The sequence below is a fragment of the Lepidochelys olivacea genome (genome assembly GCF_965140295.1).
Source record: "Lepidochelys olivacea isolate rLepOli2 genome assembly, chromosome: 21".
Taxonomy (NCBI): Eukaryota; Metazoa; Chordata; order Testudines; family Cheloniidae; genus Lepidochelys; species Lepidochelys olivacea.
In genome coordinates, this window is record NC_140431.1 from 2,152,754 (window position 1) to 2,175,954 (window position 23,201).

Genomic DNA, 23,201 nt, shown 5'->3' on the forward strand with positions numbered 1-23,201 from the left:
TCTGGGTGTAGACAAAGAAACAACTAGCAATCTGTCTCCAGGCAATCCCCATCAGGACTCCTTTCCATTACTCCTTATTAACAGGTTTCAGAGTAGCAACCATGTTAGTCTGTATCCACAAGAAGAACAGGAGGACTTGTGGCACCTTAGAGACTAACAAATGTATTAGAACATAAGCTTTTGTGAGCTACAAAGAGGGTGCATCAACTCATCTAGATAGTGGCCTAGTTTTACAACAGGCGACACAAAAAGCACTAGCGAAGTCAGTACAAACTACAATTTCAGACAATGACGTGTTATCCTGCTCTGGATACTGTCCACTGAAATGTCAGTACAATATTTATATTCCACTTGATTTATTTTATAATTACATGGTCCAAATGAGAACACAAGCCATTTGTCAGTAACAGTGTGTTGTGACACTTATTTTTTTAATGTTTGGTTTTGTAAGCAAGTTGTTTTTGAGTGAGGTGAAACTTGGGGTATGCAAGACAAATCAGATTCCTGAAAGGGGTACAGTCGTCTGGAAAGGTGGAGAGCCACTGGGCTAGGGGACATAACATAGCTCATAATTTCTAATGTCCTCCACACCAAATGTCACTGTTCCTCTTGTGCATGGGGGTTTGGGGTGCTGGAGGGGTCAGTGAAGGGGTGCAGTGGGTGCTGGAGGGGGCAGCGGGATGCAGGGGGGTTTGGGGTATTGGAGGGGGTCGGTGAAGGGATGCAGGGGGTTTTGGGGTGCTGGAAGGGGATCAGGGAAGGGGTGCAGGGGGTTTTGGGGTGCTGGACGGGGGTTAGTGTAGGAGTGCAGGGCGGTTGGGGTGCTGGAGGGGGGTCAGGGAAGAGGTGCGGGGGGCTTGGGGTGCTGGAGAGGGCAGTGAACGGGTGGCGGGGGTTTTGGGGTGCTGGAGGGGGGTCAGTGAAGGAGTGCAGGGGGTCGGGGTGCTGGAGGGGGGTCAGGGAAGAGGTGCGGGGGGTTCGGGATGCTGGAGGGGGGTCAGGGAAGGGGTTCGGGGGGTCGGGGTGCTGGAGGGGGGGTCAGGGAAGAGGTGCGGGGGGTTCAGGGTGCTGGAGGGGACAGGGAAGAGGTGCGGGGGGTTCGGGGTGCTGGAGGGGGTCAGTGAAGGAGTGCAGGGGGTCGGGGTGCTGGAGGGGGCAGTGAAGGGGTGGAGGGGGTTTTGGGGTGCTGGAGGGGGGTCAGTGAAGGAGTGCAGGGGGTCGGGGTGCTGGAGGGGGGTCAGGGAAGAGGTGCGGGGGGTTCAGGGTGCTGGAGGGGGGTCAGTGAAGGGGTTCGGGGGGTTCGGGGTGCTGGAGGGGGGTCAGGGAAGAGGTGCAGGGGGTCGGGGTGCTGGAGGGGGCAGTGAAGGGGTGGTGGGGGTTTTGGGGTGCTGGAGGGGGGTCAGTGAAGGAATGCAGGGGGTCGGGGTGCTGGAGGGGGGTCAGTGAAGGGGTGGCGGGGGTTTTGGGGTGCTGGAGGGGGCAGTGAAGGGGTGGAGGGGGTTTTGGGGTGCTGGAGGGGGGTCAGTGAAGGAATGCAGGGGGTCGGGGTGCTGGAGGGGGGTCAGGGAAGAGGTGCGGGGGGTTCGGGGTGCTGGAGGGGGGTCAGTGAAGGGGTGGAGGGGGTTTTGGGGTGCTGGAGGGGGGTCAGGGAAGGAGTGCAGGAGGTCGGGGTGCTGGAGGGGGGTCAGTGAAGGGGTGGAGGGGGTTTTGGGGTGCTGGAGGGGTCAGTGAAGGGGTGGAGGGGGTTTTGGGGTGCTGGAGGGGGGTCAGTGAAGGAGTGCAGGGGGTCAGGGTGCTGGAGGGGGCAGTGAAGGGGTGGAGGGAGTTTTGGGGTGCTGGAGGGGGCAGTGAAGGGGTGGCGGGGGTTTTGGGGTGCTGGAGGGGGGTCAGGGAAGGAGTGCAGGGGGTCGGGGTGCTGGAGGGGGGTCAGTGAAGGGGTTCGGGGGGGTGGGGTGGTCTCTGGGGTTGCTGGGCGGAGCGGGGCGGGGCGGGGCCGGCCCGTGGGCGGGGAGGCGGGGAGCGGAGCCGGGCGGCCCCAGCGGCGCGGCCCGCCGGAGGCAGCATGCTGGGCAGGGTGCGCACGGCGGTGGCGCAGCTGGTGGGGGGCCCGGGCCCCGCGCCCGCCGCGCAGCCCCCGCGGGACTCGCCTGCGCCGCCCCGGGGGCCGCCCGCGGGCGGCGGCTTCTCCAGACCGGCCTTCCTGCAGCTCAGCGCCGAGGAGCTGCGGCGGGCGGGCGATCACGCGGGCAGAGCCGTGCAGAGCCCCCGGGAGACCCGCCGCCGCCTGCCCTGGAGCACCGGCTACGCCGAGTGAGCCGCGGGGCGCCGGGGGGCGCGGGCCGGGCGCTGAGCCGGGGGGCGGGTCCCAGGGCGGCGGGGGCACCGACCTGCCCGCCCGGGGCGCTCCGCTCCCCCTGCCCGGCCCCGGCGCGGGCTGCCCGGGCAGGGGGGTCCCCGGGGGGTCCGAGACGCGACCCCCCGTGTGATGGACCCGCCGCAGCCGGCAGCGCCCCGGCCCCGGCTCCGGCTCCTGCGGGGCTCGGTGGCCGGGGGTGGCGGGAGAAGGCCCCGCAGCGGGGCCCTGCCGGTGCCCGGGGCACGCCCGTGGGTGCAGCTGCCCAGGGGCCGAGGCGGGTGGTGGTTTGCTCAGGCGCTGCCGCCGGGACGGGACCCAGGCGCGGTGGGGTATCCAGCCTAGGGGCGCTGCGGTGCCTGACGCCCCCCGCAGGATCCCTGTCGGGAGAGGGTCCCCCTGACTTAGTCTGGGACCCTGAGTCGGGGGTCCTGGACTATCTGTATAGTGGGGTGCTGAGAGTCATTGAACCAAAGTAAGCCCTGGGTGGGATGGAATCCACTTCAAGCCAGGGGGTTCGCACCCCTAGTTCCAGCACCTAGGCCCTGAATAGCTCCCTTGTTCCTGCCCCAGGGGTCTCGCCTTGTGCAAACAGCAGCCCTTCGCCTTGCTCCCATCTGCTCCACGCGGGGAAAGCAGAGCCAAGCATGCAGCGGTGTTTACCTCTCCAAGGGCGCTCACCTTCCCCGGCTTATCTACTGCGTGGCCACCCTGTGCAGTCACTGTGTGGTGCTTAGCATCTCCAAAGCCTGTCGCAGGTCAGAGCCAGACATTTAGCTGGAGGCAGCGTTCTGCAGAAGCTGCAGACGCTTACGCACATGAGTAATTGGTGAGTGAAGTGAGTCTAAGCACAGAAACATGAGTGAACAGGGAAGCCTGTTTGCAGGATCACAACTGTGTTGTGGCCAGCTTCCCTCTTGCCATTAACCGGAGGATTTTATATTTCTAGAGCCCTGATGTGTAAACTGTACAATGAATGGCTGCACATCGTTCGGTGGTACAATTGCCATACTGCCGACAGGCCCCATAGAGCTGGGGGCTCTGTGCTCACAGAATGCAAAGGGGATTCCTCTCCCAGAGAGTCTACAATGTGGGAGTTTCATTTTTAGCAATATTTTTTGTATTAGCTGAGCTGGAGTAAGGCAGAGGTCCGTACTGCCTTAGAGATGTCTGTCCACTTTCCTTTCCTCCCTTGCAGTTTCGAACCTGTGGTATAGCTAAAGGGAAGCTCTGTTCTCATTCCATCACAAGTCCATGGAGGTTCCCTAAGGTCTTTTGACACTCTGTCCTTGCAGGGCAGCAAAGGTTACTGGGGCTCAGCCCTGAGATAATGTCTGCTGTAAGTATCATCTAGTTGGCCAAGGGTCAAGTGCTGACTCTGGTTCCATTTGGTGCCAGTCCTGGAAGGCACAGGTTCTGTTTTCCTTTTAAGTGGATTATTATTGGCTTACCTGTGTACCTGCGTAGGTGAAACAAATACCTTCTGCAGGGCAGCAAACCTGATGGGCCAGTGCGTGCTGCCCTCCCACTGAATAGTGTCTTTAGCCCCAGACCTACAAAGACTTACCTCTTAGCTGAACTTTCTGCAGGTGAGCAGTCACATTGGCCATAGTGGGGTGACTCGCAGAGTACGGTGTTATTCAGTGTGAATAAGGGTGTTGGAACCTGGCCCGAAGACAAAGTCAAACGTAGATTTGAGAGGAGCCAGGCTGTGCTGTTTGGGCTTTTGTTTTGCCCTTCCGTCGGCTGGATACGTACCCCTGCTATTGCGGTATCCAAGTGCCTCTCAATCTTTCACGTGTTTTCTGGATGTAGCTCACACTGTCCTTTTCACAGATGGGGAACTGAGGCTCAGAGCGACTGAGCGGACTTGAACCTTGCTCCTGGGAAGAGGCAGCTTCACACTTCCTCTTTAAAGACCTGCTCCTGACAGGCTCGTTGGGAGCAGGAGAGGCCCCCTAAGCTAACTTGGCTGTATTACCTGGCCCATTTCCAGAGATGTGAGGCCAGTCAAGTCACTTCAGCTCCTTGGGAGGGGCACAAGGGACCCTCCCGCAGCCTGGCCTTTTTTTGGCTTTGTTACCTCCATCCTGTAGCCGGCCCTGAGACTTCTGAAATGCCAACCATGAAGTGGGTAAAAACTAGACTTAATGGGGAATTCTTTGCAAAGGCTTCCTTTTAAGGTGGGAGAGAGGCCGGGAGGAGGTGTATCTTACTTGTGTCAAGGACCTTAGACAATCAGGGGTTCATTTCAGTGTGTCTTTGGTCTGGTGTCTGCTGTGCTGCTTTTCACAGTGGTACGTGCTGTCAGGGCTAGTTTTCTGGACCTGGATTTTCCAAGCACTCCCTATTTTCCTTTCTCTCCTGGCAGCGCTGCACACAACTCTGTGATTGTTCTTCAATAACAAATATTGTCAGAAACATCACTTCCCTATAGGGTATTACAGTGAAACCTACCTTCAAGTGACCACCCCAAGGACAAGCAAAGATCTGTCATCTAGTAGAAATTTGTCTTTAATTAAAGAGTGGGGAAAAATTTACTGGAAATCTTGGAGAAGCGGTAAGATATTTTTATAAGATGATATATTGCAGAGGTGGCCCCTGGTGGTGCTGTTTCACTATAATAAACAGCAGTCACTGTCTCGGACTTTGGCATTATTATAGTTCTGAAATGACCATCTTTCTCATTTGTTTACACACAGTTGGGCTTTTTTTGCTCACAATTTGTGATGGGAACAAGCCAAAGCTTGGATGGGTTTTTCTGGGTTTCTTTCCAACTTCTGAACTCTTTGAAATGTCACTTGCTCCAGTGCGGTAATGGGAATAGAAAACCCTGCACTTGAGTTCTCAGAAGTAGGAACCTTTCAGAATATTAGAGGAACTCGTTAAAAGCACCCTTAAGTTTAGCTCTGACTGCTTCTCCATGTGACAGCATTCCTTCCCTATAAACCACTTGAAGAGCTTCTGCCTAAAGAGCACTTCTTGTTTTGCATATCTACAACTTCCTCCCACAAAGGAAGTTTTGCAATCGAGATCTGAAATTTGCTTAGCAAGGGGGGATTAATTAGTTAATGTCACTCTGTTTGCAAAAGTTTCTGCTGGTACATCTTGCCTGCCCATTTCTGCTTAAGCAAACCAGGCTTTCTGTGGGGCACTGAGGATTTTGGCACATACTGGAATGTGACCTCACCGATTAGCAGAGGACCTGTGGCTGCAAGACTTGGTATGTGTATCTTGCATGACTGCAACCAAGGCTTTAGCAGGTTCTGAGTCAGAAGCTTTGTGAGGAAGGAACAGCATGCCACGTGAGCTAGCTGGTCTCGGTGGGCAGTTGTTCTCTGCATGCTGTAAACCAGGGCGAGTGAAGGACTGGCTGGCGCTTGCCGTGTCTCTCTGCAGTCACAGAGTGAAATCCACTGATAAATGGAGTGTTCGTCCCAAATCATTGTCTCTTTCATCTCTTTCCGTCCCCCTAGGGTGATAAATGCTGGGAAGAGCCAGCACAATGAGGATCAAGCCTGCTGTGAGGTGGTGCTGGTGGACAGGCGATGCAGTCCGAGGTGTAACCCAGCTCCTAAGGGATGCACAGGGGAAGCGGAGGGGGTGAGCAGTGTAAACCATGGAGGCCAGGACCCTGGCAGGGCTTCCTGTAATTCTTATGCTGACTCTCTTTGCTCCACGCCCTGCTCCTGCCATGGTCCAGGCAAAATGGCTTTGGAAACACACATGCAAAATTCCATCCGCTGCGTGTACGGACAGGGGAGGTCACACTGGCCTGGGCCCCTCTGGGGTGCGATTGGATTTCAGTCCATTCAGTGCTTGGCCTCGCTGCGGAACCTGCCACTTAGGGGAAGGGGCCGCCTGTGGCAAGGAACTGCCCTGAAGCCACCAATTAATCGATCTGGCACAAGTCACTGAGCAGCCAGCTTGGTCAGTCCCCTCGTGGGCTGGATTAGAACTGACACTGAAGGCCAACAGGCCTTCCGTCCTGGGATCGGTGCCCTGGGCAAGCCAAGCCCAGCCCGGTGACACTAACCTTCCTGCTCAGCTGGGCCCACCCTCTCTTCCCCTGGTTTTACTCCCAGGGGAATTCCCTTAACCGTCCCATTTCTCCCAACAGGGCAGGGGGGGCCTTTGCTTCCACTACTGGGGCTTGTTTGACGGCCACGCTGGCAGTGGTGCTGCTGTCATGGCATCCAAGCTGCTTCACCTTCACATCTCGGACCAGCTCAGGGACCTGGTGGATATCCTACAGGACTCTTCCCCTCCCCCACTCTGCCTTCCGAGCGATTCCCGGGTGCTCCCGGCTGAGCGGAACCGGGCCCCCCTTGCAGAAGCAGATGCAGAGCTCCCCAACGATGCCCTGCCCCGATTCCACCTGGAGAAGGCAGTCTCTTGTGAAAGCCTGGTGATTGGCGCGATCGAGAACGCCTTCAAGCGGATGGTGAGCTGGGGGAGTGTGCAGTCCCAGAGCAGAAGGTGGAAGGGGAGGAGTTGGGTAGAGAACTGTCAGAGGAGGAAATGCCTGTCAACCTCTCCTCCCCACAACATACATGGCACAGTTAGCCTGTGGAACTCACTGCCACACAGATCACTGAAGCCAGGAGCTCAGCAGGATGCCAGAAAGGATTAGGCATGTCTGGGGCTAATGAGCGCATCCACAGTTACAACAGGGAGGAGGAAAGTTCCCTCCGAGTGTTCCTTGCTCTCCCCAAGCCTGGCCTCCTCCCCCACAGTCTGCACTGGGTGCAGGTTGGCACCCCCTTGCTGGAGGTGCTCTGCTCAGGGGTTGTGCCACGTGAGATCAGCTTCTCCCACCGCGCCGTGCGATGCCACGTCCTGTTCGTCACCATTAGCAACAGGAAGCATTGAGGCCCGCGGCGGGAGGGAGGCTGATGTGTCATTTCTCTCACACGGAGACTGCCTCACGGCACCCAAGGGAGCAGGAGGAGGGGGAGAAGGAGGGGGGGCTCCCGGGCTGTTTTTTCTTTGCTGCTGCTTTCCCAAGCCCCCAGCAGGCTGAGGGAAGCCACTCTCTGCAGGACTCGTCTCTCCCCAGCCTGCCCCCGGGAGAGCCACGGGCGTCTTGTGTCCAGTGCTGGCTGGCTGGAGCCCCTGGGATCAGGCAAGGGGATGTGCCCTGGCCCTGGCTGGGCAGCTGCGTTCCAGCTGCAATGTATGCTCATTTCCTTTAGTAACCATCGTGCTGACGGGACAGGAGAGGGCTATTTTGGTCTGCTAAGGCATGTGCTTGGCTAGCTGCAATCTCTGGACTCAGGAGCCTGACCCTGTCTTTGCTAACCCCCGCTGGTGCTGAGAGCTTTGCCAGTGCGTTAGCCTGCCAGGCACTTTATTTTGCCTCGACAGGGGCCCCAGGTGCAGTGACAAGTGTCCCGTGTGCGTGTGGGGCAGGCAGGACTGACCTCATGCACCCAGAAGCAGGCACAGGGCTGGCAGAGGTGCCCCCCCAGGTGAATGAGGGTGCAATCGCTAAGGGAGAGGAGGATCTGGCGTTAACCCTCTCGCTGCTGCTCCTGGCTGTGGCAGAGCAGAGGTTCGGGATAGGGAGGGGACAGGACACGCATCTCCCAGGGTCAGGAGGCTGAGAGGGCAGAATGAGGAATTAACCAGGGAGACATGACAGAACAGCAAGGGTGTTCAGGCCGTAGAGCCACCAGCATACGGGGGAGGGCGGATTGGCGCTGGGGGGGGCCCTTGCCCAGCAGAGGGCATGCTGGAGGGCCTGTTGCAGTGGTAACCCCTGCTCCATGTGTACGGGTATTTCCCACCCGCTGTCTGGTTCAGCAGCCCGCCTAGAAGAGCCCGGCTGACGTCTCGGCATCTTTGAGCTGCCTCCATCTATGGGTCCGTCTTGCTGTCTGTCTCCTCAGGATGAGCAGATTGAGCGGGAGCAGACGACCCGGCTCGTGGCGGGAGGCTGCTGCGTCCTAGCTGTGGTTTACCTCCTGGGGAAAGTCTACGTGGCAAACGCAGGTGACAGTAGGTAGGAGAGAGCGAGTGTGTACAGGGGCCAGCGTCTGGCCCAGGGCTCCCTCCCCTGGCCGGGGCATGGCAGCTCCAGTCACAGAGTGACTATGGGCTGAGACTCCTTTGCTGCCCGCTGGAAATGGGTCTGATCCCCCCCCCAGAACCCAGTCACTGACTGATCGAGGGAATAAACGTGCCCGTAAAAGGTATGGATCCCGAAGCCTGGGGCTGGTGAGGGTGCTGCCCTGCATGCCTCCATACACAGCTGTAAACTGCAGGTTCGTGCACTTTCACAGGGATGCTTCAATCGCACGCTGTCCAGAGCTGTAGGTAATGGTGGCGTTCAGAGCAGCCCTGAAGGAATGAATGCTGCTGTCCGCCCATTGGCCCGGGGCACTCGGGTAGTGCAGAATTGCCTCCTTTAACTCGGGGTTTGATTCCTTAAGCTCCAGACACCTTCCTTGGCAGTATCTTGTGTGTGATTAAAGACGGGGCGGAGTGGGGACCCCACTGCAGTGAGCTCTTCTCTTCCCCGAGCAATATTTCCTAACAGACCTTTCTGCTGTGTGGCCCACGTATTGTGCTCCATCGGACTCCAGGCCTGACTTGCATTTCACTCCGGAGCTGGCTGTAGGGGCGTGAAAATCCCCCTGGGGGGAGATGTACCTCCACCACAAGGAAAAACTGGCAACACTGAGCCTCCGAGCCCAGAGGCTAAAACTTGCCGCGTGGCCGTTGGGGGTCAGGCTTGACCCCGGGCTCTGACACCACCCTTGTTGTGGGGTCTCGGAGCCCGGAGTCCAGCCTGAGCCCCAACAGCCCCACTGCCCGAGCCAGCCCAGCCACGGCTGTGCCATGCGTATTGTATTGCAGTGTAGATGAGCCCTGTGTGTCAGCCCAGGGGTGCGTGCACTTTTTGTACCCTTGTAACTATTTTGGTTGCTGGGAGGGGTGGGGGGTGATAGTTAAGTGGTTCAAAAGCTGTGTGTAATAAGCCCTTAGGCACTTGCAATGTAACTCTTATTTACAAAGTCACCTATGTGACTTAGGTGCTTAACTACTAGTGGAAACCAATGGAATTTAGGCACCTCAGTCACTTAGGCACTTTTGAAAATTTTAGCCCCTTGCATAAATGTCACCCCCGCAAATGTGGGTGTTGGTGGAATGTGTTGGTTGGAGGTCGGGGGTGTGAACTGGGTGCCCTGTGTAGTGGTGTTGCACTCCCAGCTGAGCCGCTGTAGGAGCAAGTGGAATGAGGGTGTGCATGGCGCTCCCGGCTGATGAAGCTGGGGGGAGGCGGGGCCACCAGTCTGGAGAGTGTCTCGTGAAGCTCTCAGTTGGCCACCGGCTAGGAAATGCACCCAGGCGGAGGAGTAGGCCAGGCTGTGGCTGTCGTCAGTGTGAGCTCTGCCTTGCTGTCGAGGCCTGCGCTGCAGTGTGTTGCATGGAAGATGCTCCGAGCCAAACGGAGGAAGCATCTTCTGTCACGGCCACGGGCAGCTGGAGAGAGCAGGCATCAGTGTCATCTCCACCAGCTTCCAGTGGCCTCCGCAGGCCTCTCACGAGCTCCTCCCCGTGCTGCCAGCCGCTGTCCCATGCGTGGGTCTGGGCAAAGTGACCCAGATGGAGAGACCCAGCTAGGCCGGAAGACCCCCATCTCTTGTGTCCCTATTGGAGTGCGGCTTCTGGGAACTGACCTAACATGCCGCTCTGGGCTCCCACGTTCAGCTGTGTCCAGGGGGCTCGGTTAAACGAGGAATTCCCCCCACGCGCACCCAGCTGCTGGAGCCGCAGGCTCACCCTGCCGGCCGAGAAGTGGGCTGTGTTCTTCCTGGCCAGGAACAGAGGCAACCGCGCCGGGGGAAGTCAGCTAAGGGTCCTGCTGGGGAGGCACGAGGCAGAGTAGAGCCCATCTCTCTCTCCTGTAGCCGTCCCTGCCCAGGCACTAGCATAACACTGGCTTCACGGGGCAATGGCTGGGGGTGGTTCTTGGTGCCGCTTCTGTTGCAGAAGCGAGGGAAGCCCCAGGTGGGGGTCGAGCCCCATCGTGCTAGGGACTGAGCGCTGACATGTAGTGAAAGGACAGCCCTTCCCCTAAGGAGCTTGCAGTCTGAGCCAACAGCTGGATACAGCACAAGGACCGTGAGGCGGCTGATCAGTGGCTGTGGCTCGGAGCACGCACAGGGGCTAGAGCCTGCCGCATAAGTGAGCGCCGACCCCCCACAGCCACTGTCCCGGCCCCGTAATGTCGACCAGCCGCTTCTCATCCATTGGCCGGCGACGCTGGGATCCTTCCCGAGAGACGGCGGCAACCGAGTCGGGGTCTCTGCTTTACCTCTGGTCAGGGAAGCAAAGACCGAGCGGGCCCCAGGGGTGCCTGCAGCAGTCGCACGGTGCGTGGAGGAGACCCCGCTGCCATAGAGAGCAGTGAAAGCCGGAGATCCAGCCAGGCCACAGACGCCCAGGGACCTTGGCTGCACTTGGTAACCTCTAGCCAAGTGCCGTGAGCAGCTTTTTTTACATATCCACTGAACAACCCATCCTGCCTTGCACCGCACTGGCAGTGAACCAGTAACACTGGATAATATTTCCTGCGCACCCTGTCTGTGAATGGCCAAGGAGTTCTGCATGTTCCCTGTCCCGCTCTCTTCTTCACGATGCCTCCGTGACCTTAACGCAGATCCTGTTCACACAGCCAACCTCCACTCATTTTTCTCTCTGCTCCACTTTCCACCTAGATTATTTTCTCTGTCCCGCTTTCTACTTTTTATTTTTTGACCTCTATGGTCTTCCTGAGGCAGACTGCGTCCCCCGTGCCTGGCTCTCCCAATAGTAGCTTCGGGGGAATCGCAGTCGTGTAGCCTGCAAGTGATTCTTCAGCTCAGGGCTGGTGGAATCTGAACAGCAGATACAAAAATACCCGATGGTGAATGGACAGTGTGAGATGCCCCGCTCCTCAAAGGTGTGCTGTGTAGTAAATAAACCAGGAGCCTCCGGCAGATCTGGAGGGAGCCCATGGCAATGTTCTTCCCGTAGCTGTGAAATGAGAGCAGCCGCTTTCCCTTTCTCACTAATCTCATCCTTCCGTGTTTCATTGCAGGGCCATTATCATCCGTAACGGGGAAATCATCCCAATGTCCAGGGAATTTACTCCCGAAACAGAGAGGCAGAGGCTACAGGTTTTAGTAAGAAAGAACTTTCTTCTTGTCGGATTCCTTCTAACCCGCCTCCCCTACCGCTGAGCTTCTGGGTCTGTAAACCAATGAGCCGGGCAGCTCTCCGGGCAGTTGTGCTGCTGGGAAAAGCCGCACTGAGATCACTTGTGTGGTTTGTTCGCTAAATACAACCCCGCAGGTGAATCAGCAGCGGTTTCCATCTGCCCCAGATTGTGAAATAGGTGCAGTTTGACGGGCCTGGATGGGGGGTTGGGAATGAGAAGTGGGGCCTCATTAGTTCCATTCCAGCCCCACGTCGGACTGCCTCGGGGGTTGGGGAATGGCATGTGAGGTGTTTACCCTCTAGGGCACTGGGTCCAGGCCAGGTTGGCAGTTAAGCTGACTCAGAGCTGTCCGGGGACCCCTGGGAGCAAGTCAGTGGTCTCCGCCTGTTCCCTCTTGTGCAGACAAACCTTGTGTAGCAGCCTCAACAGAGAGGCCGAGGGCTGAACGGGCCATGGAGACTGAACTCCCTCTCGCCCCTAGGTCCCAGCAGGCCAGCGTGGGGAGCGCGTGCCTTTCTATGGCTTGTTCTGTGTTCACGCTGGGCATAGAGAGGGCAGTGCTCCCCAGGGCTGGCGATCTGGCTCCTCGCGCCAGCACAGAGCCAATGCGTAAGATGGACCATGTGCCGTGCCCGAGGCAAGTGGTGGGAAGGGCGAGGCCTCTCTGATATTTATTTAGTGTTGTCTGGTTCCCCGTGAAAGCAGCCATCTCCTGGTCAGTACACATTGCCCCTCCCTTTGTCCATCATGTTCCCAGGCCCCATTGTTCTCCTCTAGGGGAGCAGGTGATGGGAGACTGGGCTAATGCCGAGTCTTGATTCTGCGCCCCGGTGCCTGCCACAGCACTAGGAAAACAGATCAAGTCTGAGCATCGCTCTTGTGGTTCCTGAAAGCTTCTCTCTCCAGTTTGCCTTGGAAAAATCACCCTGCTGCAAAATGAAACTTGATAGGGTTGTAAAGAAACGCCCCCACAGAGAGTGGGAGGGAGAAGGTGACATGAAAGTTAGCTGAGGTTTTGCTGGACATGTCTCCTGGCTCAGACTATACCTTGGAAAAACCCCAAGAGGTTTCCTATCCTCAGCTCTGTTTTCAAACAGCCCTGGAAAGGAGGAAATTGCACCCAGCAGTGTAGTCTCTCCAATTGGCTGTGAAACCTGAGCAGTCAGAAAATCAACCCTAGATTTGCCCCATGGGCTGGGGTGAATTGATTTCCGCCAAAGCCCTTTTGTAGGCCTTGTGTCCTAATAAGAATGCAGGAAACTGCTGTAACCATGACACAAGTTAAATGGAGGGCATTTATTTCACGGTTTGACTTCTGTTCCTGTAGATAGAACACACAGCCCCTGGGAAGAGCCTTCCTTCCAGCAGATTTCAGAGTTCCAGCAGAGATTGTCTGCAGCTCCAGATTCCAGCAGATTGTCTGCAGCTCTGCACTGGATTCCCTTACCTCCTGCTCTCATCTTTTCCTCTGCTAAGTCATTTGGCATTTGCTAACATTGTTAGAATCCCCCCCAGCCCGTGTCCCTCCCTGCATCTCGGCACTGGGTCTCTCTTATCCCTGAACTCTGTGGTGCAACGTGATAATTGCATGTTAAAGTGCCCTGCCCCACTGCTGTGGGTTCAGAGCTAGGCTGATGCAGAAGATTCCCATGTAAGCTTGGGCAGCCAACTCATTTGCTAGGGGTCTGCTAGGGGGAAATTGGCTTTGTTTAGAGCAGTGGTTCTCACTCTGTGGTCCAGAGACCATCCCGGACCCATGGAGAAATGTAGGACTAAAGGTTCTGTGGGGTGGGAAGGGAATTGGGTGCTTGAGGGGATCCCTCTTTGCAGAATGAAACAGTTGGGAACCTTCACGTGGGCGGTGTTCAGACGTCCAAGGAAATACTCAGAAATGGTGGGACATTGTTGACAGTGGCACCACCCACAGAGGCTAGTTCAGTGTCTAAGTCCCCGCATTTCCTCTTGTGTCTAGGCAAACGAACAGGAGGGTTGGCAGAGGCCATGGCATTAATCATGGCACGGAGGCTCCTGCTGAGAGAAGAGAAGTCATTCCCTGTTGCTTTTCACTTGAGGCCCTCTCTGAGCCCTGGGTGCAGGTTGCTGAGTTGGGCCAGTGTTTGCTTTCTGTACCCGATGCCCCTCTCTCGTCTCTGCTAGTTCCGATTTCAGGCTGGTGGACTGACAGTCTCTTGCCCTACTCCACCTCGCCATTGCAACCCACGGGTGACCTCTGGGTACCTGAACCAGACCCGGGTGCATTTCAGCCTCCCCCTGAATTCTCTCTCTTGCATATTTCAGCCAGACCCTCTGGGTCAGTTATTGCAAAGCCCTTTCCAGATCAGCATGGGCAAAAGCCCCCGTTGACATCACGAGGGGCATTTGTGCCCAGAACTACATGGAGGCGCTCTGGTGTCACGTGGAACTGGGGCTTTCCGGTGCAGCGCTGGGAGGTGGCTGCCCTGGAAAGATGCCCGGCAGCCTTTCCAATCACAGTGAGATGTGTTGCTGTTGTCACCAATAATAAAAGCTATTTCAGCCCCTTTCCTTGCGGTGTCTGGCCCTTTCGCTGTATCCCGGGGAGTGACCCAGGGAACCCCAAGCCCAGTGAAATCAGAACCCTCCTCTCCAGGACGCTTATTGGAAGCCATCAGACATCAGTCAGACTTTTATCAGACAGGGCAGCGCAGCTGCAGCTGGAGAAAGGGCTGTTGGCACCCAAGCTGTGTTGCCTTGGGACCAGCACACGGCACCCTTGCTGCAGGGGGCAGAAGGGTTTGGCGTTCCCGGGAGCCCAGCCTGGACGTTTGCCTTCACTCTCGAAGCCCGATGTCTTAATGAGCTGGGGAACGATGCACTGTGGGCTCCCTCTCCAGCATAGCCCCTGCTGCGTGCCTGGGGCACAGGCTGTGTCTGTTGTTCACATGCATCAGGCGCTGCTGGGTTTTGTGGCTGAATCTGCTGTTTTCTCCCCTTAGGGGTTTTTGAGACCTGAGCTGCTGGGGAATGAGTTCACGCACCTCGAGTTTCCACGGAGAATTCAGCACAAGGAGCTGGGGAAGAAGATGCTGTACAGAGACCAGAACATGAACGGCTGGTAAGGCCACTGACCTGCTTGTTATGCTTTGTGCCAGCCTTGTGACTTAGCTGCCTAGACCCTCCGGCCCCCGTGGGTGGGTTCAGCTGCACCTGTTGGCAGCCACCAGCAGATTTTCTAGCATAGGCAGGGCCTGAGTGTCTGACAGGCACAAGCTGCTCTGTTGAAAACAGCCCAGGTGCTGCTGGTAAGCTTTACCTGGTCATCTCCCTGTTTGTAACCAGGGCCTATAAAAGGATAGAAGAGGATGACCTGAAGTTTCCGCTTATCTACGGAGAAGGTAAAAAGGTAAAGTGCCCAGGTTGTGAGTTACAGACTGTGACATTCCCCAGGACTGCTGTGTCCCCTTAGCTCTCCAGTCTGGGATGCCTTTTACACTGCTTTGCTGTCCGAACAGCCACCCCTCCCGGCTCTGCTCGCTCCCAGCCACTGCCATGTAAAGTCTCTCCCAGTTGAATACATGAATGCTCTCCCAGCCAGCCATGACTAGATACAGGGTGAAATCCGCATCTTTCTCAGTCCCAGCCGTGCACCCCAGAAATGTGCATCTTGTACTGTCCAGTAGCCCACTGGACTGTACAAGCTCATGATTAGTCCATCATTCCAACAATGGGTAATGAATATGCATCAGTCCTGTTGTCCTGAGTAGAGATTTCCCAAACACTTCAATCAAACACACTGGTTTAGATAAAACAATACAACAAGTTTATTAACTAGAGGAAGATAGATTTTAAGTGATTTACAAGTGATAAGGCATTAAAGTCAGAGTTGGTTACAAAAGAAATAAAAAGATAAACATGCAAGCTAATTCCTAAATATTACCAAGGCTAATAGGATTAAAAGCAAAAAGGTTTATCTTACCCAAAAGCTTTCAGCAGTCTGGACTGGCTGGAAAACCTCCAGGCCAGGACCACTCCCCCCAGTTCAATGATGCACATTTGTCTTTAAAGCGATCTTACTGCCTTGAGTTGAGATGGGGGAGGAGAGGTAATTTGTGTGTTGTGAGTTCTCCATTCTTATTCCTTTTTCCGCTCTTTGAGGATTACCCCCAGCGGGGTGCGGGGGTAGGCAAAACAGACCCCTGTGCACATGAAACTTGAAATACACAGAAGGTGTCGGCAAGAAATTTAAAATTCACCTAAAAGGCATGTGAAGTTTGAGCCGTCTTGGAGATGACCTGTAAATTCCTTATGTACAGTCTCCCTTACTGGTGGAAGGTTGTTTCAGGAGTTAATAATTTTCTAACAACTGTGGCCAGTCCTTTGTTGTCTCTGAGGAGCTAGTCTGTAGGCATTCCCCAGAATTACAACATATTTCAGTAACAAACATATAGTAAAATCTTATAGCTTTACACACACTGTTGTTACACACATTTTAACAGGGCAATGATGTTCAGTAGACTATGAGTTTTCAAATGATAGCTAGCTCACAAGGCCAACTTTATATGAAATATATCATAGCCATATAAAAGTGGTGAACATGGGGTACAGGATGTCATACAGACACAATCCCCATTGAACAGGAGGCCAGGAGTTTAGAGGGGTAATAGAAATCCAGGCATGGAGCTGGGACATTAGAGTCTGCAATGGTATGGGGGGACTCTTCTTGTCTGACTTCTGCCGGTGGGTGGGTTGTGAGGGGATTTCTGTCTCTGAAGGTTTAAATTCCAGCCCTGTTTTCTCCAGTGAGCCCAAGGGCCCACTCGGGCCCCCTGCAGATGCACTGACTGCAGCACCCTCCGTGCGTGTGTTTCCCTGGCGCCAAGGGGGAGCAGACAGTGAAGCTGTTTGATTTGCTTTCCCGCCAGGCACGGGTGATGGCGACAATTGGGGTCACGCGGGGCTTAGGAGACCACGACCTCAAGGTGTACAACTCCAATATCTACATCAAGCCTTTCCTCTCCTGTGTCCCTGAGGTGAGTTTGCCCGGCCTGCTGTCCTCCTCCCCAGAGTTACCATCAGTGGCCGGTGCTGGGTAACGTGAGCGAATTCAGTGCTCACCTCAGGGAGGGGCTTTTAGCGATAGGGTCACGTGGGCTGGCACCGCGTGAGCTCTGCCGCGGCACCTCTGTCCTGCCCTTACGCAGCCCCAGTTAGTCCAGTGCTGGGCCCATCATGCAGCTCTGCCACTGCCCCTGGGCCCAGCTGTCTGCCTTTGGCCCCCATCATCAGGGCAGCTGAGCGCCTTGCAGCATTTAGGTCAGTTATCCCCCCGCCCCCGTGAGGCAGGGCAGGGCTGCCGTCCCTGCTGGACAGAGGGGGAGCTGGGCCACCTGTCTGGGTGTGCAGGACAGTGCTTTGCTAGGTCTCCCTTCTGCCTCCTCTCTGCCCTTCTGAGCCCAGCTGGGACAGGGAGATGTCGCTTTCAGAGTCAGCGAGATGGGAACCCTGGGGATCCCTGCATGCTGGCTGGAGGAGATGGGCCAGGGCATGGTGCTGTGACACAGGGCAGGGCAGGAGCTGGACAGGCCCTTTCTGAAGAGCAGCAGCAAGTGGCTGGGGTTTGCGCTGAGCCCCTGTCTCTCGCCAGGTCAGAGTTTATGACCTGACGCAGTATGAACACTGCCCTGACGACGTGCTGGTCCTGGCCACCGACGGGCTCTGGGACGTGACCAGTGACCGGGAGGTGGCTGACGTGGTCACGGAAGTGCTGATGGGCTATGAGCCGAACGATCCCTGCAGGTGAGTCGAGGGGGCCAGGCGTATTGTCCCGGGAGTGAAGGCGAGGGCGGGATGGCTGCAGTGCGGCGCGGGACCCGGCAGTCCCAAACGCCCAGCGCTCCCGGCTTGCCGCCATTATTCCCTTTCGGGCTACTGTTCCCACAGCCTGCCGCTGTCTCTCCTCAAAGGCACCGGGTCACAGCCATGTGTCCCGGGGGGGGCCCCTGAATGCTGCTTCCCACAGCGCACTGGAGCGGGCAGGAGGGGTCATCTGAGAGCAGTGTATTCCTCCCTCCTCTCCCATAGAGCTTGACCCACCCCCCCATCACCCGTCCCCTTTCCCATCAGGGCATACAGTCAGCCTCAGGAGGGGGCTCTAGGATGGGGGATCTGCCCCAAGTGTGAATGGCTGGCGGGGGGAGCCTTTGCTGCTGACTGGCTGCCGCTGTTGGCTGTCCCCGGCGGTGCTGCAGGTACACCATGGCGGCCTGTGAACTGGTGGTGAGGTCCAGGGGGGTGCTGAAGGAGCGAGGCTGGCGGCTGGCCAACGACAAGCTGGGTTCTGGAGACGACATCTCCGTCTTCGTGATTCCTCTGGGCGGCCCCGGCAATTACACATGAGGCCAAGCTGCCCCGGGGCACGGCACCGCTACAGTCGGCGTGGGACCAGGACCTGGGGTGGGGGGCACAGGGGCTGCCTGACCAGCTTCCTGCCTCTCCTACAAGAGGAGTAAGAAACCCTGGAACCCCAGCCTCCCCCCGCGCCCCCCTCTCCGCCTGCTGCTTCCCTGCCACTGGGCAGAGCCTAGAGCCGTAGCAGCTGGTGATAGAAAAGCCATCTGGGGCCCTCGGGGTGGGGAGATCAAGGCAGGACTGTTTTGATGCCAGCACCCATAGCCAACCCTACCTGACCTGGTCCCTGCGAGAGGACTCCGCGCTCAAAGTGTCCTCTGCAGGGATGGGAGAGAGCCCCCAGGACTGTGGTGGCTGGTTCTCGTAATGTGAGAATGGTGCGGATTAGCGGGAGGAGCATACCCGGGGGAGTGCGTGCTGCCGGCTGCAAACCCTTCCTTCTCCCGCCTCGAGATCTGCACCATTGCGTCCTAGCTGCTGCTCCCACGTGCCCGTGTCCAGTCCTAGTGCCTAATCGCCTGCCAGAGAGAGCACTGGGATGGAGCCGTGCTGTGGGGGCTGTGGCTGAGCACCCTTGCCATCTGGCCAGTCATGCAGCCTTCAGTCCCTTACTGTGTCTTAGTTTCAGCTTTGTAACGAAGAGCAGGCGCCCAGTTACCATGGTGATGGGCACTATATAAATACTTGGAAATATATGTAAGCGGGCCTCCCGTGAGCTGGTACCGCCCCTGCTAGTCCTCTGCACCTTCCACCAGAGCTGCTTTAGCACCCTGGGCCAGTGTTGAGTTCCCAGATGCCAAGGCAGGGGATCGGCCCAATTATTGTTAATTGAAGAGCTGGTCTGAAAATTTCCAAATTTAAATTTAAATGAAAACCACTGGGATGAAATGTCCACAAAACTTTCATCCCATTTTCCCACCAGCTGTAATGAATTTGGTGCTTAGTTCTATTCAAAATACAGACCAGGCCTGCCCCAAAGACCTTGCAATTTAAATATGCTGCATCCATGTGCTTAGCTGAGAGCCAAGGATAATTAATAAGCTGTGTGTTTCTCTAAAAAAAGCAAATCACCTTCTTTCCTGTATTAATCTCAGAGCCGTGACCAGCTCTATTCTGATTGGAGCTGGGGCTCTGCCCTGCCCTGCGGAATGCTTGATTTAGTAAAAGCAACACGTTCTGCAAACCTCTGATCTGGGACATGAATTTTCTGGGTCTCCTCAGAGTGTGATGAAGGGGTGTATCTATAAAAGGCTGTCCCAGGGTAAAAATGGGGCAAATTCCCTCTGTTTCTGAAGCACACTTTGACTTTGACTATTTCTCGTGTCCTGCTGCTGCCAGGAGCACCAAGCACTATCGTGATGTGTCACCTTCTGATGAACGTTGTTTGTAACTCGTAATTTGTGAAATGTAAATAAACTGGGTACACCTAGTTGGAACTAAAAGGCATCCAGGGAGTGTTTAATCTATTGACGTTCCTGTGCTGGAAGGAGATCGTTAGATCGCCCTGTGTAGACCTGTGTTTTTAAATAAAGAATGCCACCAGGAATCCCATTGCCAAGTCTTCATTGCAGAGCCTTTGGTGAAGGAGACTTGCCTGAAAGCCAGTCACTTGTGCGTAGTTTACAGGGCTGCCAGCAAATATACCCAGACAGACCTCTATGAGCCAGTATCTTCTGCCTTGTTCACAAAGATCCGATCATGCAAAACCTCCCCCACTCCACATATGCTAAGAGTGGAACTTTGCCTTCCCTGATGCCAAGCAATGTGTGCATATTTTCAACTGACTGCCATTGTCAGGTGTTGTTCTTTAGTGCCGACTAAGTGAAAGTTACTCAGTTAGTCTGACTCGCCTCAAGTGGGCAGGATGACACCCGAGGAGTGGAGTTGACTCTCTTGTGTATCCAGGAGCTGGAGAGAGAACAAATTACTGATGCTCTGAGAGCCTCTTGTTTGGTTTGGTTTGGTTTTTTAACCCAAAATGTGATACGAGTATCTTAGCTGCCCTGGGCTAGCAAACAGAATACTGGGTATTAGCTGCCATCTGAGACAGGATGTTACATGTGCGATTGTGGGGAGATTGAGTCTGTTGCTCCATAGCGCGTTGCCTGGCGCTTGTAAAGACAAAGTATATTTCTCTGGAAATTTAATCTTTTGGTTGTTCCCTTGGAACTCTCCAGCTGGTTGCACCTTTCCCACTAAATTCCCAGCAGTCAGAGTCCAGAAAACTGCTCATGCCTCCAAAGGGAGTTAGGATGTTTTTCTGATTGATTTGTAAGTGGGCAAGGGCTTCCTTTTTTATTGTTGTGGGGAATATTTGCAAAAAAACCCAAAGAGAACAGGAACTCTCTTGGTTAGTATTCCATCTGCTATTCACGCCCCTCTTGGGCTGACAGATGTCTTGCTGGGCTATCTCTGCCGATGGTGACTCCGATTAGAACTGAAGAGCAGGTGAATTCTGAAACAATCTGGGGCCTGGCTGGAAGAGGAAATTGGGACCCAGGGCCTGATCCAAAGCTCTTAAGTCAGTGGATAGCTTCTCTGACTTCAGTGAGCTTTGGATCAGGTCCTGAGAGCTTGCAATGCTGGCATGCCTGGTTCGAATACTGTCTAGGGTATTAGTGCATTACAGCCCTTCTCAGAGGGCGGTGTGGAGTGAGATTGGTGACCCCCATCCCGTGCGTAATGGGGCCACCAACAAGACGGGCAGTGCTGACCTCAAGTAATGAGAAATACGAGAGTCTCTTGAAATGTGTGCTAGTCAAGCCAACTAAATTGTGTGTCTGGGATTGTCTCTGGGCCTGCCCCAGCGTACGCTCAGCTCACCTAACACGCCCAAGGAGAGAGGGGCCGATTCTTACCAGCATTTTGCAGCTGGTGTGCCTGAAGCCAGGGCACCCAAAGGAGTGGCCTGATTTTCAGAGCTGCCGAGTGCCCCAGTCAAATCCTGACCTGTGATCTTTACCCATAAAGAGCTGAGCTTATAGCGGTAATGGCTCTCGCAGGGCTTTTTCTTGTTACCCCCTGGCCACGCTGCAGCTGGGAGCAGCCTCCAAGCCTAGGTAGGCAGGTTCATGCTAGCTCCACTCGAGCAAGCACGCTAGAAATAGCAGCGTGACGTTGTTGTTGGGGCTGGGGCTGGCCCCCTGAGTTTGGACCCACATGTTCGGATGAGCTTGGACTCAAGCAGCTCGCCTGAGCGGCCACCTGAGCCGTAACGTCTACACTGCTATTGTTAGCATGCTGGCTTGCGTAGAACGAGCCTGAGTCCGTGTGTCCCGGCTGCCGTGTAGACGTGCCCTCTGAGACTTGCCTCTGGCTTTAATGGGGTCTCCTCATTCTTCCTCAGACCTTCCGGGGCTGTGCGTCTTCACCCCACGTAGCTCCAGAGCGCCTCTGTGGTGAACGCACCGTCACGACTGCACAGTCAGCCTGGTGCTTCGCCCACCTTGTGTGAGCTAGAACATGGTGGGCAGGTGCCAGGTAAGGAACCAGGAGTGCAGCTCTGCGTGGTGTGCAGCGGGGCACTAGAGGGCAGCCGTGGTGTTTAGTACAACACCCTCACCGCTCCTGCCTCTGAATCTGACTGAGAGAAACTTTCTGAAGGAGAGCCCACGGCCAAAATCAATGGGCTAGATGGAGTCCAGGCTTCTGGCAGGCTCTGATTGACATCTGGCTAATGGGCTATTCATTAGGATCAGAAGAGCCTTTACAAGGAAAACGTATTCGTCTCTTGGGGCACTCCCGAGCCTGCTCCTCGTGCTTCCCAGCGCGGGCTGTATGCTGCCACTGCAGGGACCCTGCCCCAGCCATGTGCTTGCGCCCTGGCTCCCAAGCAGTGCTCCCCACCCCCTTGCTGGCAGGCTGTGGGGTGCTAGCTGGTCACCCCATGTTGGCTCCACCTGCCTGTCCTTCCCCTGGTCTGAAAACAGGGGTCCGTCCGGCCCCAGCCCGCGGGGGAGGCTCCGGGTTGACCTGGTGTCCGGACGGGAAGGAAGCCCCGAGCCCGGGGCAGGGGGACCCAGGCGGAGCGTGGTCCGTCCGGCCCCAGCCCGTGGGGGAGGCTCCGGGTTGACCTGGTGTCCGGACAGGAAGGAAGCCCCAAGCCCGGGGCAGGGGGACCCGGGCGGAGCGGGGTCTGTCCGGCCCCAGCCCGCGGGGGAGGCTCCGTTACCATTGGGTTTGGACCGCTTTATAACATGGCTTTTTAAGTTTCTTTTTACATTTTCAAACAGAAATCAACTGAAAATGTCCCCCCAAAATCATCAAACAATTAGAATTGCGTGGGCACTTGCAGGAGCTGAGCCCTCCTGCCTTGTCTACACACAAACCTGCACTGATTCATTTGAAGCAGTCTGGTTAAATTGTTGCAAAGCCTGTGTGGGCCCTCTTATTAGGTTTGAGTGGCTTATTTTCTTTTAGCTTAAGCCTGTCCCAATGGACTTAAACTAAACCACAATAAGCCAAGCCTGCTTTAAACTGAAATAATAGAGTCCACACAGCCTTTGCACTGGTTTAAAACCATGCCTTTAGTTAAACTGCTTGTAGACAAGCCCTCAGCCAAAGGTTGGGGAAGGGCGAGTGGGAGATGAATTGCAGCTTACTTTACAAACAGGTCTTGCCACAGCCCAGCATGAGGCAGGTCTTATCCCATTAAATAAATGGGGAAACTGAAACAGAGGTGGTGACTCTCCCAGGATTGCACAGCTGCTCTGCCACAGAGCTGGCAACAGAGCTCAGGGGTCCCTGGCTCCAATCACTGGGCCTCATTCACTATAGCCCAGCACCAGGCATTGTCCTTTGCACCAGTACTGAATCAGAATGCCAGGATTTTGCACAGGTACAAATGCCGACAGAAGGTGCAGAGCAGTGGAGAATCAGGCCTGCTGCCAATGGAAAGGCCCGTGTGCAGGGATTCACCTCTCCAAAGCCAGGGCAGGGCCGATGCTAGGCAGAGGAAGTGGGGACAGGCTCTGTTAGCAGCTGGCAGTGGGGTGGAACAGCACTAACTCTGTTGGCCCTGAGCACTACTACTGCGTCTCTTGTAATATTCAATGAATGCATGGCTAAGGCAGGGCGCGGAAACACCCACAGCTCAGGATGTTCAGAAGTTAAAGGTTCCCAGAGCAATGTTAGTTCAGCCCCAGCGCATTTGTTGTCTACATTAAAGCACACCCTGAACTGCAGAAACTGTCAGCAAAACACTCCACCTTGGCAACGCAGTGGGAATGATGCATGGTGGGGGCACCAACCTGG

General features: G+C 55.8%; 1 protein-coding gene across 2 annotated transcripts; it reads left to right on the forward strand.

Moving 5' to 3' along the window:
• Positions 1-2,062: 2,062 nt before the first annotated feature.
• PPM1J (protein phosphatase, Mg2+/Mn2+ dependent 1J) lies at positions 2,063-19,775 on the forward strand (the record flags this gene model as incomplete). Of its 2 annotated transcripts, XM_084610927.1 has the most annotated exons (11): positions 2,227-2,310; positions 2,927-3,182; positions 5,830-5,956; positions 6,474-6,797; positions 8,245-8,357; positions 11,442-11,526; positions 14,537-14,655; positions 14,880-14,943; positions 16,463-16,570; positions 17,185-17,336; positions 17,789-19,774. In XM_084610927.1, the coding sequence occupies 10 exons, from the start codon at positions 3,172-3,174 to the stop codon at positions 17,934-17,936; spliced, it is 1,251 nt and encodes a 416-aa protein (XP_084467053.1). In that variant the 3' UTR covers positions 17,937-19,774. The 2 variants fall into 2 exon arrangements, with proteins under 2 accessions (XP_084467052.1, XP_084467053.1); XM_084610926.1 differs by lacking the exon at positions 2,927-3,182 and having other exon boundaries at positions 2,063-2,310; positions 17,789-19,775.
• Positions 19,776-23,201: the final 3,426 nt, after the last annotated feature.